Here is a 20,603-nt window from a genome sequence, read left to right as displayed (position 1 = left end):
GTTCTAAATCAATAACATGGTTTACTGTAGGATCACTGTATGTATGTGAGAGTAAAGTTGTGTGGCAGCTCTGCAGTTTCTCTGAGCCATAGCCTGCTTTTGCTGGAAACACTTAGATAGAACTCATTTTCCCGGTGACAATTTACTGTACATACTGTAGCATGATGCATCACAATACTGGCTAGTGCCTACTAAAGGGATAAAAACAATGGCTATAAAATGTTCTGAACAATCCAACCAAAATAAAATGAAAGGCATTTCTCTTGCAAGGACATCAATGTACCCTCCAGGGGAGTGTGAATAAGACTTGAGAAGTTAAGAATATGAAATGTAGTCAAAGACATGATGCGGCGAGTTGCTTTGGTCGAGATGCAATAAAAAAAATAGTTTACTTTCATCATAAATTTCTATTTTTGTCACTACACTGCTTATTGTGAGAAAACTAAACTGCAATGTGATGTGAAGAATAGGTTTGGTATGAGGTGAAAAGGTGTACCAGCGAAGGGTTCACAGACTAGACATCAATAGAGGAATTTTCTTTAAAAATGTACAAGGGAACACTTTTTTATGAGTGGTTAGGAGTGTGCTTTAACAGGCCGCTTTGATGCACTTATCTAATGCATGGAATCAAGATAGATACACACCGATCCCTTTTCATTTGGTGGCCGGCCGCACACCGTCTACGTCTAGAGTAGTGATACTTATCTGTGTCTGACAAATGGAGATGGGAGTGAAGGACAGGACGAGGCAGCACCAGAGTTATTTAGGCAAAGGGAAGCAGTCTATGAAACAAATACCTCCGCCACAGACAGTGCATCAGAGTCCAGTTCAGGTCAGATATTGGCCTTATTAAATATTAATTAAGCTATTTTGGATGTAAGACATCAGTAGGAAACAAAATACCTGGGAAGACCAACTTTCTTTTCCTACTTTAAGAAATGCAACTAGAGACCACAGTGACATTCAAGAGGGCTCTGGAGAAGCTTCCTTCCCCTTTCAGCTTTAAGACAGTAAACTTCGGGGACATAAACTGGAATCTGTTTAATTGAACAAACATATAAAAACAGGCAAACTCTAAATGCAAAACACTGACCGTTTCTATAGAGATCTTCTTTTGTAATTTAAGGCAGGACCAGTCAGAACTTAATACCACAACCAAGGAAACTCAAAGTTGCAAAAAACAGTAGGCTACATCATTCACATTATGCAGAAAATCTTTCCAGTGATAGCTACTTCAATCGACCAGCCAGGACTTGTATCAGGGGAGAAAGGAGCCCATCCTCGGAGCGGAATTCTAAAATTACACAAACTATGTAATGGACCACAAATATATAAGGCTGGTTTCAAATTGTGCACCAAAAGGTCCTTATGATAATCACATCGGACATATTGGCAGGTTATATTTCCCAACATGTAACAATTCAGTAGACACCAAATCCAATGCTTTTTGACATCATAAGAGGTAAATATAACAATGCATAATAAGGCAATTCAAAATAAATACACACATCTTCCCTTTAGAATCAGCAGGACATAATAGTGAATAGAATTGTGATAGTGGCTAGAATTGTGTTTATAGTACATATGTATTCATAGAACTATGAAATATCTATAAATTCACCTGAGACAATACAACCTGAGAAGCTATGCGCACAAACATGCAAATCCTGTTTTACAAAAAAGGCCAGATATGTGTTCCTTTTTTTAGAACCAATATACACTTTTAGTATATAAAAAAAGTCCCTAAGGCTTTCAAAATCTTTTCTTGTTAGAAAAATAGCAAATTTCAACTGTGCTGTTACTGAACTAGACAATACATTTTTTTAAAAACAATGCACAGTGCAATAAATCAACAAAGTGCACTATTGTTCATTGGTTCACACAGACTAAGAATCAATATAACATTAAGATTTGTTCCCTTATACTCTTTAACAAACATTGTTTCCCTCACTTTTGAACACTGGCTTTGTAACTAATGAATCCTTGTTTTAGGCTGTTATCTTCCCTGGTTCTGACTTAACAGACATGCACACTATATCTTTGTGATGACTTTGCATGATTGCATTTTGAACTTGTTTGTAACCTATAACTTTGTAACCGTTTCAGCTTTGGGCACAGCTCTATAAATTGTGCGAGTTGATAGGTCCTCTTAAAGCCTGCCATAACACAGGCGGTGATTCAGGTGATTACACTAAAAGGCCACAGACTTGACCAGAAGCATCTGCACTTCAACAAGAAATCCATATGAATGAAACATTTTCAGTCAACCCTGTTTTAAAACAGAATGAGGCATGTACATGTCTGTTTTGTTAAGACATTAAGTAAAGATCTAGCTTTATCATAGCTGGGGGTGGAACAACAGTGTGTAGCCAACAACGAGCAATGCATCAGTCTAAATCTGCGGCTACAGTGTTTGACGTTTCAGTGCTATGGTCCATTATGTATGCTTGTACAATGCACGGAGGTGGAATGGCTGACGGGATACTAAACAGGACACGAGACACAAAATAAATGAAGCGGAAGAAAAAGGAACCTGCTCTATGATAGCGGGCAGACTGCAGTCAGGCGACGCTGAGAACCATCCTTTAGTACCAAGTCATTACGACAAAACTAGAAAGACGGTAACAAAACAAAGAAGACAATAAGTATTATTCAAGATGGTATGGTGGTGTATGGCAGACAAAAAAAAGGCAACTTTAACACTCCTGCTAGTAAAATAATACAGTACCATCCACACCGGTTATCTAGCAGTACCTACAGAAGATAAAAACATGAAGTGAAGTGCACTGAAATAACTTAAGGAGCAAGTCTGCATGCCGGGCAGCGTGGAATGTCTTCGGTGGAACTACAGAGGTAAACACGGCCTCGGGGTGGCTGGCTGTGGCGGCTCAGTTCTTCTGCCGCCGTTTCTTGGCCTCGATGGCGTCCAGGATGGGCTGGCGCTTGGCCTGGTAGCGCTGCCGAATCTCCTCGATCTCCTGTTCCATCTGAGGGTCCAGAGATGCCAGCCTCCTCCTCAGCTCCTCCACACTCCACGAGCGCATCTACACACACACACACACACACAAATCAGAGCCCAGTCCATGGGACAGCACGAAAACACAATGGAGGATTTCTCTGTACCACATACACACAGAATACATGGCCAACAGCAGCTACATATACTGTATCAGCAAGGATATATCTAAGGCACTAGATGAATGAGACAACATGGACTTTTGAGCACAAGTAAATGAATAAAAAAACAAAAAAAAAAACTGTGTGGACTTGATGGACCAAAAAAGCTTGAGTCATTAGACCACAGGTCTTGGAACAGTTGTTCCCCCAATCACCGATGTCACAGCAATTTCACACCCTCAGAGATGAGCTGGGTAAACTTGGGTCATGGCCTTGCGTTTTATTACATTTCCCTCAGTGGATTCCTTGCGGCTCCGACCAGCAGTTCGAGGCTATTTATTGCCCCTGATCGATGGGTGGAGAAAATAACAGTGGCCTTGGTGTGCCGTCTGCACTAAGTGCCGTGTCTTGACCCTTCAGGCTGAGCAAAAGATTGAACAGTCATGCAGCAAGGGTGAACTGAAACAGCCGTGACCTCCACTGGACAGAGAGCTTGGGGAATTAATGTCAGCAGCCAACTCACACGGGAATATAACATACTAAATATCATACCTCACTGACAGTATGTCTAGAAACTCTAGTGAAAGGAATCTGTATATTTCTGTTGAGTATCAAACTGACCAACTGAATACAGGCTACACATGATATTGAGTATCAAACGGAGTACAGATATGATATGATATGATATTATATGCATACATGTATTCTCGGTCTATCTATAGCTGTGGTTTCTGCTGTCCTGGGACCAGCTGATGGACACTACTACATACAGGAATTTGAGGACACTACACTGACATACAAAGATGAGTATTATGGCCTTACAAATCCTGTATCATCTTACAGGAACATTGTAAGAGACACAAATATCAGATCAATAGACTGAAGCCAATCTTGTCTCCTAAGCATTAAGATTGTCGTTGTACTGTCAATAACGTTTGAATCGCTGCCCACTACACATTTCCTATAGAGATCATCATACAGTTATGCACTGTTAGAGTAGTTACACTGCTATTAGATTAAATGACAAAAAGGGTACTTTGGTGTAGTAAGTGAACAAATATAATTTGTGTTCATTAGCACTGAGCTATAAACCAGTTTAACCCATCAAGGGAGAGCTGCAATGTGACTTAGCTTGGCTCAAATATCAATGATCCTTTTGGCCAGAACTGTAGACTTCTTGTCCCTTCAAACAGCAACGGAAGCAAAAAGAATCTCCCTGTGACCGCATCATTATTTAACAGAGCTGAGATTGTAAGCAAGTGATCGGTCTCAAATGAGATTAAATTACTTTACAGAATCACTGACTGGAATAGATATTGTTTTAGAAAAAAATGTGCAATGTCATGCACAGCCCTTTGAGCTTGTGGCCAACAAACAGCAGACTTTGTTTTAGTATTCGCTCTGATGCCGCAGTCCAGGGGTCATGGGGCATTATTAAAATGTCTTCCCCCGGCTCTATTCATGTGTGTTGCTACTGAGACCACCCCTGGTGCTGCCTGGATCTCCTACAAAAATGGTGGCATCTTCCACTGGAAGCTAATGAGACGTCCTGCGAGGACTCTCTCTCCTTGTCAACAACCTGAATAGTGTTTGTGTGCGTCTTCTCTGACCTGTGGATGATCAGATGGCATACTAATATTCAATTGTGGACACATCGGGGGGGGAAAACGGACTGTATCCATGCACCAGTTTCAATACAGTTTGTTTATAAAGAAAATGTCTTTTGTGTAAAATCCCCAGTAGAACTATGCTTTACTGGGCTATTTCTCACTCAACTACACTAATCCATTAGTTGAACTAGTTCTGCATGACAAGACACTGCAAAGGCTCATTGCAAGGCTGACCACACCCACTGCAAGAAAAGTGCTACAGTACAAGAAATGAACCACAAGCCCACGACGTGTGAATGAAACTATGCCAACGTCAAGTTCAGTTCTAAGCATTGCACAGCATCTAAATCCCCAAAGCAATACATTTTTATTTGTGGACGAGGAGAGGATTGTGGGCCAACGACAAGCCTTGCTTGCTGTGCATCTCAAAGCTCCTTCAGACAGACATGAGAAGATGTCAATACAGTCTGGAGACACTGCTTCACAAAGGGCATCAAGGCGGGCCAGAAATAAAAGCAAACGACTGCTTGAGAAGAGGCCTAAAAATAGACGCGCCACCGTCTTCTTTCAGCAAGTCAGCAGACCGATTCTAACTGACACTTCAAATACTAAACATGTTCACACCTCTGAAGGTTCACTCCTGGCTTATCCTTCATGAAGTGTGATTATTTTCATTCATTATATATTATTCCAGGAATGAAAAGGATCACACTATATATTATGATTTGTTATTATAAATAAACAACAGGCTGTTTACGTCCCAAAACTTTGGCAGGACTTTTCTGACCTCGTAAAACACAGACCAAACAAACGGCAAAGAATCTCCCAGAGCCTGTGCTGTTCATCTGATGAGGCAACTGTGGCCATCTTCAGTGTTCTGCCACCGGGCATCACCGTTACGGCGAACCTAGAAAACAAACCAGCCAGACAGGACCGCTGGAAGGAACAGTCGCTGTCCTCAGGATGCCACACATGATCACTCGTTCACCTTCAAAAAGGCGCCGTACGTGACAAAACGTAGAATCCCTGCTCCGATACAGGTGACGTGGAATGACTTGGGAGTTCATCTGTTTCTTCGGGCACACTCAAATCTGAGAGCCTGTCCAAAATCACAGGCTTTTTCCTAAAAACGGATGTCAAGGCTGCCACACTGTGACAAAAGGATGAAATTCCTTTTTTGTGGCTTCTCCACAGACCCTCCTGAAGTGCCTATGCTGCACTTAGAGATTCATTCCTTTCACACTTACCTATGGCCTACCACTTACAAAATGCATGTTCATGATCTCTTCAAGGACATTGGAAGTGCATTGTCATAGCAGTGACCCAGCACTGCAGGCAGTTTCCCTGTTGACTTGGGTTGTCTAAAACAGCCTACTTCCACACTTGAAATACTTTTCTTAAGTATACAGTGCAGATATTGGGACAATACTAAGATTAAGAGTGGGGAACCCATTCACCGGTTGTTCCCATGGCTGTTTGGACCGGACAGAAGCCTCACTGTGCTGAAACCCAACTGTATCCTCACATAAGCACAGATGCGCGTACACACTCACCAAGTGTGGACATGCATCAACACGGTCTCTGACCGGGTGCATGTGAATGTTTCACACAGATCTCCCTTTCTCAAGCTCACCGACTACTACAAAAGTAAGCACTCAGTGCATAGTAGCAGTGTACTGGTGGAAGTATGCGGTTTGAGACACAACCTTACTCATCTGCCCAGTGTGGCTGAATATGATTTGAACATATGGCTTGGATGGGCATGGGTGAAAAAAAAGGGGAATTGTGTGTCAGCCATATTCCAGAGAAGTTTCGGTGACCTGAATCATCTGCCTCATGTATAGAACTGGATATTACTGTTTTTAATAAACACGCTACTTACCATCTCCATGTCTAATTCGGCGGGGAACTTGCGGTTGTCTGCGTTGTTGGCTACGTTTGGGGACTCTCCGTGGTTCTGGGACTCCTTCTCCTTCTGCTCAAAGTACTCCAGGAACGACGGCTTGGCAGGCTGCTGCACGGTCTCGTCTCTCCCTGCAATCACAAGCACAAGCAGGCAGAGAAGTCACTACTGAGGAACATCTACAGCTCCACTAAAACATGTGCAAGTCTGATGCCACCATAACCTTAAGTATAACCGTGAGTGTGTCTGCGTGTGTGTCTTGACAGCTGCATTAAGCAATTATTTTGTGACTGGAGTGGTGCGATACAGGTACTGTTTGAGAGGCTGTCTGACCCCTCTCATATCAGTATTCTGCAGGTAAAAGTCAGAGAACGTATAATATGAATCACCTGGCTTTTATGAGACAACACCTAATTTCTGTGGTCGATATAGTGCTCCATTAGGTAGGGGCCATGGCCTGACTAATAAGGTTATGTGGCTCTCCTAATGGTTTTGCTCCATTGCTCCATCGCAGTAACCTTGGGGGATAGGCAGCATGCTTTTTCAAAAATGTAGTCAAGGAATTCTGAGATCACGAAGATGCCTGGAGACTGAGAGTCTCTTATAGGTGTAGCAATTTCCCAACGCGAGCTCCATATGTGCAAAAGAGCCCCATGCTGACACACATAACCCCTCGCGCCCCCACGGAGCGAAGACCCTCTTGCTTATCATTAATTCACAGGCTCTTCAATTATTCACACGCTTCCTTATTGTCTTAGCCACTCTTCTCTCTTCCTTTAGAGCCGATTTAGTACATAAGCAAGCAAGGCACAAGAGGTTGCTTCAGGAATGGCACCACAGAACATCATCCCAAGTTATGACACTATTAGTCCAACTACACATGGAAACAGCAGACTCCTGAGACACATCTACTACCGCTGCCACTGCCTCAACACAGTAGGATCACGATCATTACAGATCACTGAAAGGCCATGGAAATGGCAATGCTGTTAGGAAAACACTTTGCCATTTTGCATTTTTTTTTTCAACCATAATCTCATTCTACGTCTCTGAGAACAGAGAAGGTGCATCAACTTGCATGTTTAGATTGTTTTTACTGTCATTTAATATCAAAACAACATAGGCTTAAAAATAATACAGTAGGCAATTCGTAGGCCATACCACAACAGAGCTACATGGTGTAGCAATGATTTAGATGATGAAAGGAACTCTCCAATAAGCCTTTTAGACCATTAGCATCTCGCCTGCTAGCGTCACACTTAAAAGTGACTAAGGGTTCCGGTAATTTTCCCATTTGAAACTTGTCTCTTCCCAAGTTAGAAAGTGCAATAAGATCAACGAAAAAATTAAACATGGCGATTCTGTAGGCCGATTTGACATGGAACTATACTCTCATTCTGGCGTAATAATCAAGGAATGCTGCATACATACCATGGGCGCAGTGATATCATGCACTACTACTCCTTGTTGCCTATGGGGACTATTAACGTTCCTTGATTATTACGCCAGAATGAGAGCATAGTTCAATGACCTTGCAGTGATTGCGCAAAACTTATACTCCTTGACCTCTTAGCAACCCCTTGGCGAGAAGGTCAAGCTGTCCATTTTAAAGTCGTCTAAAGCCAGAAAATGTTTCCCCTGCACAGAAATGTCTCAATTGGTCATCCTACTTCTTCTTATGCTTCACTGAAATCCTGGTCACCCTATGACTCACCATTGTGTCCTGGCATCCACCACTTCTTGCTGCTAAATGTATCACTTTGAGTCCAATGGCTCTACTCTCCCTCTCGTACACTACCATGGATACCACCCTGGGGCGCACACCTTGTGTGGTGAGGCTTCAATTGGAGAAATGTCGGAATATTTCAGCAGACCAACACAATTAAAGCTAGCTAAACAAAGATAAACCACACACACACACACACACACACACACACACACACACACACACACACACACACACACACACACACACACACACACACACACACACACACACACACACACACACACACACACACACACACACACACACACACACACACACACACACACACACACACAATCTTTGAAACACAGACATTACAGACACATATGAAAAATACAAAAGGTATATGATGTATGGCAAGTGTACATGTAAAGCCAATAGAGTGCAGATCAGGTATTCAAACATGAGGCACACAGGTGGTGGTTCCCACAAATCTCGGTCCCGTGCTGTTTCGCAGAGGCCAGCATGAGAGGGTGGACAGAAAACCTTGGTGAGATTACAGAGAAGGCCGACTATAATTCAGGGTCATTTATTTAACATTAATTTATACACTAACCGTTTTGGGCAGTGCTTCCGATAGCTGTTGAAACCTTGGTGACGTCACTGTCCTGGATATGACGAGGCAAATTCAACTGACTAATCATTTCTGTCCTGAGTGTCTCTGTCCGGAACCTGCCAATTCTAACCAACTGCCATTTAATTCCGAAAGTGCCATTAGAGCGAATCAATAACTTATTCTGGGCCACACTCTGATACACACTGAGGGCAGACCTGTCACCGAGAGGATGTGATTGGGAGAACTTAATTTTAGAAAGGAAATGTGGTTCAGCACAGGTTTCTTAAGAAATGTCAGCTTTACAGCTATTTGATAATCCATACAAATCTGATTCCCTCACCATTGGGTATCTGAGGGCAAAGTGTGGCCTGACCTCGATGCTGATAGATTGTTTTCATTTAGGCTACCAGACACCAAGGTGTCTGAGCTGCAACTGGAGCTGAACACACTGAGGAGCAGCAGGAAGACTGACTTCAAAAACAGCCCGCAACATCATCAATCTGTTTTCCACATAACTTAAACAATACCTGTGGGGCTATGATGACTGGGACTATGTGTGGAAAACCAGATTATACAAGTTCTAAATATATGTGGCAACATCCACAACAAAAAAAATAACCACAAAACACAAACTTTTACTTTCTGCATGTGATTACACAAAAGAGAAAAAGAGAGCGATGGCAATATTGCTGGATGAATACCTTTCAAATGGAGGAGCTACTGAGAATTGTCTAAGAGCACTGTTAGTGGGGGAAAGAGCCAGCAGTGTAATTAAAAATCAATCTGGAGATAGAACTGCAACTCACTGTCTGCCGTACAGCCTTTCTAATGCTCTGAGAGGACAGTATGGCTAACCTTCCCCGATCAAACGAGCTCAGTGAGACAAAACACCTGAAACCTCCCCATCTAGGCTGACGTGATTAGGAAAAATACGGTCCCTCTGATTAGAAATCCACATTGAGGCAAGGGCCAGCCTCGCATTTTCAACCTGGGTCACTTGAAGTTAAAGGCCCAGTAAAACACAGATAACCTACAGATTTCATACCATTTCACAGCACCAATCTAAACAGAAGACTTTAAGGGGGGTGTATCAGGGGTAGAGCGAGGACCGTAGGAACTACCAGCACGTTACCACCACCAACAACAACAACAAAAAGCTCTTCAGACTCATACAAACGGTTTACGTTAAAGTAGTAGCCAAAGTGAATAATTGGCTTCATGGCATTGCTATGATTAAAGAGCTGCTTTACGAGTTGTTTTGTTTTTACTCATTTTCCAGTCCTTTTTATAGCGTGTGTGTTTGTTTTGTATGATTGCTTCAAACATGTATTTGTACTCTAATGACTAATACTGATCTATGTGTTGGTAAGGGATAGGGTGGGATGAAATAAATGACATCATCCATGAACATCAATATTTTTGTCTCACAATAATTTACATTCTGGAGCCCAATTTATGGTTCTGCGTCGACTCGACGCAGTAGCTACGGCTTTGCGTCACTCCATAGTGAACATTTTCTACATCTTCTGTGTCCTCGTAGCTCACCACAGAAATGGTCGTTTCTTGCCTAATTTTCTAAAAGTTATTGAGAAATAGACAAATGTCTTCCAATAACCTAATTACTGTAACCATAACATACACCTGAGGTTATCTACAATGTCTGCCAGCCAGTTTATGTTACGTTAGTAAGCAAGTTTGCCCTCAAATAACTGGTTAGTGACGAAGTGCTGATTTCAAAAAGTTACTAACAAACAAATGTTGTACCACTGGATAACCCAATCATTGCAACCCAAAATATGCCTGAGTTTATTTACAAAGCTTCTGTCAGACTAGTATGTTGCTACTACCCAGTAGGCTGCTGAAGAAGCACACTGACTATCCACACAAAGGGTGAGTTGACCAATCAGTCCAACCACAGTCCTTGCGGTAAGTGTCACCTCAACGCAGCAGCAATTTTTTGGAGGTGCACATCAGGCAAGAGCATAGGGCTTGGAGGGGGGTACACTACACAGTGACGTAGAGAGCTCTGCAGGGGTATGCAATTTGATTCTACGCAGAAGCATAAATTATAGGCTTTAATATTATATAGCCTACAACTGCACTTGGCTACAACAGACATCTCAACCCACCAAAGAACCGCAGTAATAACCATATTGGCCTCCCATGGGCCCTATGAAGTGTCCTCTGTCAATCAGCCAATCAATCAAATTGTCCTCCATCAGTCAACCACTGCTCATTTTCATGTGGTGAACTGACTTATTAACCAAATTGCTTCAAGTCACACCCCCAAGAGTAATAGTCAAATGAGGTATGGCTTAAATGCAGTAGTGCTGGACGGTATGGTCAAAAAAGGTCTGAATCTCAATATGCTGAAGAGAAATAGCAATCATATTTGATATGGTTTACTGTAGTTACACATACGGTCATACATCTTAATAGTTGTGTTCAATTAAACAAACAAACAAACAAACAAAAACAGATTGCACTCACAACTCTGCAAGAAAGACACACGAGCACTCAAAGTGATATGCATCATCCCACTACTTTAAGGTAATTCCATGTCAAATCAGATAAGGCTATTGCTGCTGCACCCTTTCAGATTTGGTTTGAATCTTGTCTATTTCATGAATGGGTTCCAAAACCAAGGCCTGTCAAATATCTATGTTAAAATACAATGTCTTGATATTGATGCCCATGTTATTCTTCTACATCACACTTGACAAGCATAAACCTAGATTGAAGCTACTTGTAGGCATATGATAAACTAGACTTACTTGAGAGAAAATACCATACATGATCTCACCCCAAAACATCTGTCCATCTAATGAAACAGTGCTGACACCAAGTGGACACTCCTATAATGGAGCTAGGTGAGCTACAGCACCACCTGGTCCAGAGGGGGCCAAGGCCATACTGGCTCTCAATCTCAAAAGCATTTGCACAAAAATGTTAAAAGTGAGGTTTACATAAATTTGACGAAACAAGTCATCTAAAAACTACTTGGTAAAAAATATATTTCCAAAGCATCAGTCAGACCTCCCTCAATGAAGATGAGAAGAATCTACTTTCAGATATTACCCAATGCGCTGCATTTTCATCTGTTTCTCTAAAGAGTTAAATTAATTCAATTAAATTAAACTAAACCAAGAAAAAATCCAAAACAAATAACGAACATTACAACTCCAAAAGCCTTCTGCATGACAACAAACACAAAACCTCCAGAATGAATGGGAATGTTTTCCAAAACGAAAACCCACACCAAAAGTGCAGGGGTAACCTTCAGTGGATGTTAAGTTGCACTTACTTTTCATTGTTCCAGCATCTTCATCTTCATCGTCCGAGTTGATGACCATGGTGCCCATTTGGGATACCATGGTGCCGCTGTGCTCAACCATGGTGCCCGCTGAGCTGCCCAGAGACCCAGCCGCCCGGATGGTTCCCAAGTCAGAAGTGCCTGCCCTGACCATGGTGCCCTGGTCCACATCATCCTCATCCTGGTGTGGTACACATGCACACGTAACAGGACATTTCAACAAGGTGTCAAAAAATGTGCCACGATGACCTCATTATACATGAAAATAGTCAACAGCACAAATGAAAATGTACGTAAGATGTACTGTTCCCTGGTGACAGAGAACATTTAATGTCCTAATCATCACTACGACTACACACTAAAAGTTTTTTATTGTATTCTATAACAATGGTACATTGAATAACATATCATAGTGTGTCTACCAGAGGCTGTTAAGAAGCCATTCAAAAGAGGGCTTGTCAGCTGTGGTTTATAGTTCTCATTAGTGTGCAATATCAAGTGACAAAGCATTTCTGATTGCTTAGAGAAGTTGTAAGAGGCTGAAGTCACATAGGCATTTAATGGGACCACTAAAGCACTGGCCTTTGGGTCTGATTAGTGATCCGATTAACATCAATATAATTTGGGTCAATACTCATTAGCTATGCTTCTAGCTAGCCAACTCCAATTTCAATCTAATTTGAAAAAGGTGCAGGCCACAATGAATGCAGGCAGTCAAAGTGGCAGGGTTAATCCAGGTAGTAACAACAAACCAACCGCTGTGTTTGTGAAGTTATAAATGCTAAAAGCAAACTTAGAGCTTATATTGAGAGATGGGTCTCTGCTTATCCTCTACTCCATCTACTTAAGACATAGTGTGCTCGCACCAGGGTTCTGACTAAGTCGAATGTAGAATTCCACAGCGTTTTCCTGACTTGTGAATGGTCCCATGTAACAACCGATAATTTCAAAGCAGCCGCATAGTGTTCAATGAATAAACAAAGTTACTACTCAGAAAGTTACTCTAGCAAGCAGTAAAGCTAATACAGAGATACACCAATTAACATCAACACATGTGTGAAATGCCAAAACATGCCATCCACTAGAGGTCAAAGGGCACTACATGTGTCCTGTGGGTCCTCATGACCCAAGTCTATGTACCAAGACTGACTTTTGTAAGTGTAGGTTTTGCTGCTGATTTCCACTGGCAGCGATGAGTGAACATTTTGGAAAATCAAAATTCCTTGTGCTAACTTTTGTGACTCAAATTTGAGTGGACAAAGTTTAGTTTTGCTTTTGATCCAAGGTAAGCCTTGCGGGACCCCCTAGGGAATTTCTAGTGCGTCCTGACAAGGGCCAGTGACACCATCTCAGTGAGCATTTAACACCGGCACTGGTCGGACGTTCCCACTCCAGGGGTGCCTCTCATTCGTGTTTTATACATCCTCCCTTCCTTCCTCGGTCCTTGTTCTCACTGATCTAGATAAAGAATGATGGGGCGGCAACAATGGGATAGTCTATCCAGTACTAGTTATAGATCAGTGGGAACGAGCCTGGAGGATCGAGGAGGGATGTTGAGAGAGGCCCCAGGTGTTGATATCCTAATAGGTCTAGGAGCTGGATAACAACGGTTACCAGGGATGAGGAGGACGGGAGTGGGGTGGTTCTAGCATCATGCGCCTCTGTCGCGTAGCGTTTCGTCAAATACTGTCTATGTGCTATGCTTTTTGTGTTCACAAGCTCTATCTATAATTTCAAATAGTATTTGTATACTGTGTGTTGCATGTCTTTTTCTCACTTACATGGGTTATGTAAGTTTATGGGTTTTTGTAAATATTTGTTTAACACCTATGGCAAAACTGAGGAACCAAATAAATGGGCTGACGGGAGTAATAAAAATAGGAAAAACAATAGTGTGCTTGCTTTAACACTAATACTGTAATTGTATACATTACACAAAACATTGTGCTTTGTTGTTTTACTGAGTGCGTAGCGACGACTGCGCTGCTCGTGGCAGCCGTGGCCTACTGGTTAGGGCTTCGGGCCTGTAACCTGAGGGTTGCCGGTTCGATCCCCGACCAGTCCACGGCTGAAGTGCCCTTGAGCAAGGCACCTAACCCCTCAATGCTCCCCGAGCGCCGCTGGTTGGGCAGGCAGCTCACTGCTCTGGGTTGTGTGATTCACCTCACTGTGTGTTCACTGTGTGCTCTGTGTTCACTAATTCGATTGAATTGGGTTAAATGCAGAGAACTGAATTTCCCTCACGGGATCAAAAAAGTATCTATTCTATTCTATTCTATTCTATTCTATTCGTTTCGTTTCGTTTCGTTTCGTTTCGTTTCGTTTCGTACCGAGTTCTCCTCCTCGTCCTGGTCCTGCTCCCTCTGCTGCTCCTCCTGCTTCTTCAGCTTAATCTCCATGGCGTCAGTGATCAGGGCTCGCAGGATGCTGGTGGGCTTGGGGCTCTTGATGAACGGGTGCTTGGGGACAGAGCAGAACAAAATGAACACCGTAAACACTCACAGCCAAGATAACAAACTGAAGTACTGTAGCAAAACTGGGCACAACAGGGAAACATTAAAAGACCAAACGCAGTGCTGTTAATTCGTATTGTTTCCACCATCTCTCCAGTGAGAAGCCAGTGATATGAAGGCGATACATAACAGACTGTATAGAGACGTAAAACACAGTGAAAAAAAGGCTGGGCAAGTGTGCGCGCGTAAGTGAGTGACTGGGGGGGGGAGGTTACCTGCAGAAGTTGGGTGGCTGTGGCTCTGTTTTCAGGGTTCTTCACCAAACACTGCGTCACAAAGTCTTTGAAAGGGTCAGTCCACTGGTCAGGGTGTCTGAACGTGGGGGGAGGATTGGTGGGGATCATAAAAATGGCCTTGAAGAAAAAGAGAAGTCACATGATGTCAGAGGGTCTCTGACCATACAAGAACAAAATTCTCTAGATGGTGTACAACTCAATCACAATGACTGGCCAACTTGATATTACAACAATAGTCTACTGTAAGATACAGAATAAGCTAGGCCATGTTTGGTGAATATTCCCCTTTGCAAGAATACAAGGATAAAAGGAGGTTTATTTCATCACTTTGCATGTTTAGAGTGAATAATGCTCAAAACTCCCTCTGTGCAATGTTGTTTTGTAAAATGAAAAAAAGAATGCTCACCCTCATCGGATGGATGTCTGCGTACGGCGGTTTGCCCTCTGCCATCTCTATGGCTGTGATGCCCAGAGACCAGATGTCCGCCACACAGTTGTACCCGATCTCCTGGATCACCTCAGGTGCCATCCAGAATGGCGTGCCAATCACAGTGTTTCGCTTTGCCATGGTATCCTGCCAATCAAAGACAATGGGAATAATGTGGACAGATGACATTAGATTTGACAATTTAACAATTGAACAACATAAACACAACATGTTTCACTTAGGATACTGTGCGACTTTCATACCGTTAGTTGTCCAGCCACGCCAAAGTCAGCTAACTTGGCCTGTCCCTCAGCATTAAGCAGGATGTTCCCAGCTTTGATGTCCCTGTGAATTTTCCTCATAAAGTGAAGGTACTCCAAGCCTTTTAAAGTGGACTGCAGGATAGCGGCAATCTCGTCCTCCGTCAACTGTGGAGCACAACAGTGGTTAGCTCTCACCATACCATTCATTATTGTCTCAAACAGACGCCATTTCATCTGTGAAATTCTTTGGCATAACATAATCATGGGTCAAACAACATGTCAACTGTGTGTCAAACAATGTGTGGGTAAGGGTGGCGTTCTTGTAGCAGAGGTCATGTTGAAGACTTGCAATGCTCCCACTTCTTCTTTAAATCAACAAGCAGCTATTGTCTTTGACTGACTAGGAGCCTTTAGAGGCTTTATTCAGGGGAACTAGAGTGGCGGAACCTCTGTTCTCTGAGCCGCAGTGGAAGTGGTCAACTTCTGTCTCACCGTTTTATTGCGTAGCCGGATGATGTCAGAGACAGAGCCGGCACCACAGTACTCCATGACGATCCACAGATCGGTGTTCTTGAAGTAACTCCCATAATACTTCACAACATGTGGACTGTATAACAAACAAACAAAAGGAAAGACTTCATGATTCGTCTGGAAAAGTGCCCTTGTCAATCTGAAGTTCAAGGACATTATCAGAAGAATCCTGGTTTGGAGCAGTATTGTCAATCAGTTATTCAATCAGTTAATCAATCACCCATAAAAACCTCAGCTAAATTCCTGTGACTTTATTTTAACATCAAGGCATTGAGAGCAGTCACCTATTGCACTGTTGCATGATTGAGATCTCCTTGATGATCTCCTGCAGATCCGACTCCACCGGCACCTGCTTGATGGCCACAATCTCCCCCGTCTCCTTAAAATGGGCTTTGAACACACTGCCATAGGAGCTGTTGGGGAAAACACGCACACACGCAAGCACGCACACAATTTATTGTCACAAATCTTCAACTTCAAATCATACAAAATCTTCTGGTCCAGCAAACAGTGCCTCTCATGCTCATTTGACATGTGGATACCAGTAGTGTTGCATCACTCAGCAACAACAATTATGGTGACGACCAAAACAAGGATTTTAGATGTTTGGTGAGAGGGTAGTAGTTGCCTTTAAATAGGAAGGAAGTTCCATTCACATGGGAGTAGGCAACACCCAACTGAACTTCCTTTTAATGCACCTTGTGCTAAGAAAAATAAACAATTTAGTTTTTGGTATGCGCATAAAGTCAAAAAGTTATATTTGCACTCCTACCTTTAGGACTTTAACTCTAACTTGTGACATTTCAGTCCGAAATTGAGTAACAAAAAATATTCACCATTTTGATCAAACCAACAGACCAAAAAAAGCATCACACAGGCCATGATGTAAGTCTGCACCAAACTTTGACCAGGAACAACAATACGCATCAGTAGAGAAAACAAAGACACACCTATTAGGAAGTTGAGCAAGAGGAAGTAAGGAGGCATGCTCAGTGGTGATGGGTAAAGGAGGTCACCAAGCGTCACCTATTACAATCTATCTATATCTTACATTAAAACGCAGACTACCAGGACATGACACGTAATAGATAAATAAATAAATGAATAAATAAATAATAATAAAAAAATTATAATATGTGTGTGTGTGTGTGTGTGTACTGTATATCTATATATACAAAGTTCACACGCAACTATTACAACACAATGTATTTTCAAAAGTAGAACATGTCACAGCACACTAGTCTTTTTTTTTTTTTAAAGATTATTTTTTTGGGCTTTTAATGCCTTTAATCGGACAGGACAGTAGAGAGAATGACAGGAAGCGAGTGGGAGAGAGAGCTGGGATGGGATCCGGAAAGGACCACAGGGCGGGATTCGAACCCGGGTCGCCGGCGTGCGGTGCAGGTGCCCCAGCCAGTTGAGCCACGGCTGGGGCCACAGCACACTAGTCTAATATAAATGTTTATTAGGAGGGAATGGCGCGTTTTGCCGCTGACGTCCTAAGGTTTGCTTGCAGTGTACACAGCGTAGACATGTAATACAATACAATTGCTGGACGTTCAAATCACCAGTACTCACCCTTCGCCAAGTTTCTCCAAAACATCAAACACTTCTTCTGGCTGCTTTGTCAAACTGTCTTCACTCAACTTCTTAAGTTGCCTTGAGGGGGGGGGGGGGGGGGGTCACACCAAAGTACACACTTAATCCAAAGTACAAGAGATAACTTGCATGCATGAATTGGCTACAGAATGTTGTTTTTTTCCCAGAGATATTCCTGAAGTTCCTATGTTCTTGCTTTAATCTACCATGTGCTTCTCGGTAGCTGTGGAGAACTTACTTCTGTTTTAACACTATACTGGAATCAAGAATGGCATCATATTTTTGTATAATAAGGAATTCTGCAGAGCACAAACTACACAATGTGTTTGCAGTGCAATCCCAAATGCACTACGCCTATTCAGGGGCTGTTAAAGTATGTGATAGCCAAACTTATACAGACAATTCCTAATTTAATTTTCTCATGTCCATCTTCTACCCATTAGAGTACCTGACAACTCTTTCACTCACTTTAAGTATACAATATAATACAGGCCATGCCCTATAATACCACAATACAGCAAACCTGAAAAGCATATTACCAGACATAGCATTTAGCCTAACCAACCGAAAACTTCCCTGCGACAAATAACGGATATTTATCGTAGATAGAGGTATCAGTGTACTTTGTGTGAAAGTATCAATATCAATGTGTACATTGAATGTGTACATTGATACTCCCACAACACACGGTCATGGAAAAAATTTGATGATCGGCCCCGTTCAACTGTTTGAAAACCAAAGTTGACTGAACATCTGATGTTAAAGGAAATGACTCCTTAAGTCTGTGAGTCTCTTCTCTGCTCTGCTCAGATAAGGCCATTTCACATGGGGAAGCAACTATATTAGACCCCAGACTAAAACTAGCCTACTTCCAACTTGTTCAGACAGTCAGACCAGAAATGTCCGACCAGCCCATAGCATGTACCATAGGCTGGCATACTGTTTACAAAACCATTCACAATTAATGTAGTACAACACTTGTAAGCTGCTTCATAAAATATGTTCTGACCAGGCAATGGGCCTACCAGTACCAATTTACATCAGGGGCAGTGGCATTGTGAAGATATTTTGCAATAGTCAAAACTGCCAAAGACGATAAACACGTAATGTAGCAAAACCACTTAGGGGTGAACATCTTGTTGTGGTGACAGGTGGGAGGTAGGTCCAAACCACAAAATGGTAAGGCCTAAAGTGAGTACAGGCCTAGGCTATAAGGGCCTATCCATTCCCATTGCTATGGCGATCTTGGGCCCTATTACTAGGAACAAGTAGACTGGTTGAAAAACACACTCAGATACTATTTTAACCTACACTAACCATCGGAATCTATCTAAGTCACAGACAACCCTGGATCACCAAGACCACAAAGCCTTTGTACTTTACTCTTTTAAAACCATCATTCAGGCTACTGAATAGTCCAATAACATCAACCAAATAATATATCTAGCAGAGTATAGACCTACTCCTATACTGCAACTGGTAAAACATAATATTCAGCACGCAATGGCAGCATCTAAAAGACGCAATACAAAATGTGTATCCACAGAGTACAGTGCAACCTGATTATTGCGTTCTTGCTGTTTGAACCACTTCGTTTTTCATGTAGCTGCAGGCATGGATGACTGGCTGACTACGGCAATGAACAGTAACACTTTCCCTCCTGTTACAAGTGTCAGTTACGTTGTTTGGATGTAATGCACATTTCTTCCTTTTCTCAATTGGTTCAACATCAGGAAAGCAGATTGCCAGGTAAATCAGAGTAACACCATTGACGACGTTACCACAACATTTTATATGTCGGCCACATGAGCCAACTAACTTATTATCAACACACAACGTACTGAACTGTAGACTCTAACATGACTAAAAGTAGGCCTAACTAGTCGCTGCCACTAACTAGTTGCTGCCAGTGTGTAATGAACTTGTCAGAGAGACAGAGAGTCTGCCACAAGAGGTGAACCTGGTAACATAAGAGGGTCGAGTTCAGCCATTGTAACTTTAACCATTAATCCAAGTTACCGTTACATCATTATAACAAAATAAAACAATAACCATTACTGAAACAGGTTATCATCTCACGTTGTGAACCTCAACATCAATAAATGCAATGCTGGGCAACTGGTTATCTGCCCAGAGATTTAGAAAGTTGAGCTAACGTTATGTTAAGTGGTGGGCACGCAGTGTTGTTAGTTTAATAGCTAACCCAGCTAGGAAACTAACGGTAGGCTAATGGTTTCTTACCTGCGTGGATGGTTCCTTAGCTGTACCTTCTCTTTATTCTCCATGGTTTGTTTTCACATTTGAGAACGATTTCCACTATTTCCTTACTCAGACAACAAATCAGGCAACGTTAGTTAGCTAACGGCAGCAACTCGGGGCCAGATGGAAAGCCCACTCAGTTAGCTAAACAGATGACTGCGCTAACATAAATAGCAGGTGTACTTAGCTTGCTAGCGCTATGTAGCTGGTATGATATTCAACTTTACACAGTGGTTTACGTTTCCCCTGTATTCGCCATATTTCACCAACTTTGACAGCGTAGCAGTTAACTTAACAATTTGGAAGGCTTACTGGCGTTGGTTGAAAATCAACCTAGCTACAGATAATCAGGAAGCAAGTCGAGAGACGAGGCACGGAAGTGCTTGACAAAGACTACTGACTAGGGAAATTATTTCTTTAGTGACAAAATCAGACGGCAGAGGGCGTCACGTCTCTGGTAAATGTTAGAATCTGTATCAGCGTTACTGTTTCTACTGCAAATTTCTCA

At 42.3% G+C, this 20,603-nt stretch overlaps 1 protein-coding gene across 1 annotated transcript; it reads right to left on the bottom strand.

The window, feature by feature from the left end:
- Positions 1-1,026: 1,026 nt before the first annotated feature.
- Positions 1,027-20,501, bottom strand: LOC134091920 (serine/threonine-protein kinase 3/4-like). Its single transcript, XM_062544657.1, has 11 exons — positions 20,078-20,501; positions 17,816-17,896; positions 16,522-16,650; positions 16,199-16,313; positions 15,707-15,871; positions 15,423-15,590; positions 14,996-15,133; positions 14,598-14,726; positions 12,259-12,448; positions 6,610-6,761; positions 1,027-3,044 (listed from the first exon to the last, which is right to left on the bottom strand). Exons 1-11 carry the CDS (start codon positions 20,119-20,121, stop codon positions 2,889-2,891), a joined length of 1,467 nt encoding a protein of 488 aa, XP_062400641.1. The 5' UTR covers positions 20,122-20,501; the 3' UTR covers positions 1,027-2,888.
- Between the last annotated feature and the right edge of the window lie 102 nt (positions 20,502-20,603).

This window comes from Sardina pilchardus, chromosome 9 (genome assembly GCF_963854185.1).
Source record: "Sardina pilchardus chromosome 9, fSarPil1.1, whole genome shotgun sequence".
In the NCBI taxonomy this organism is placed as follows: domain Eukaryota; kingdom Metazoa; phylum Chordata; class Actinopteri; order Clupeiformes; family Clupeidae; genus Sardina; species Sardina pilchardus.
The sequence above is the reverse complement of the archived record's forward strand: the minus strand, read 5'-3'. Positions and strand labels throughout refer to the sequence as shown.

What these genes read in the sequence shown, in the direction of transcription:
- LOC134091920 (XM_062544657.1), bottom strand. Translation starts at nt 20,121, where the DNA reads ATGGAGAATAAAGAGAAGGTACAGCTAAGGAACCATCCACGCAG. An exon ending in CAGACATCCATCCGATGAGG is followed by an intron (nt 15,134 to 15,422) that starts GTGAGCATTCTT and finishes TTTTTCTTCAAG; the next exon opens with GCCATTTTTATGATCCCCAC. An exon ending in AGATGCTGGAACAATGAAAA is followed by an intron (nt 6,762 to 12,258) that starts GTAAGTGCAACT and finishes TTGTGATTGCAG; the next exon opens with GGAGAGACGAGACCGTGCAG.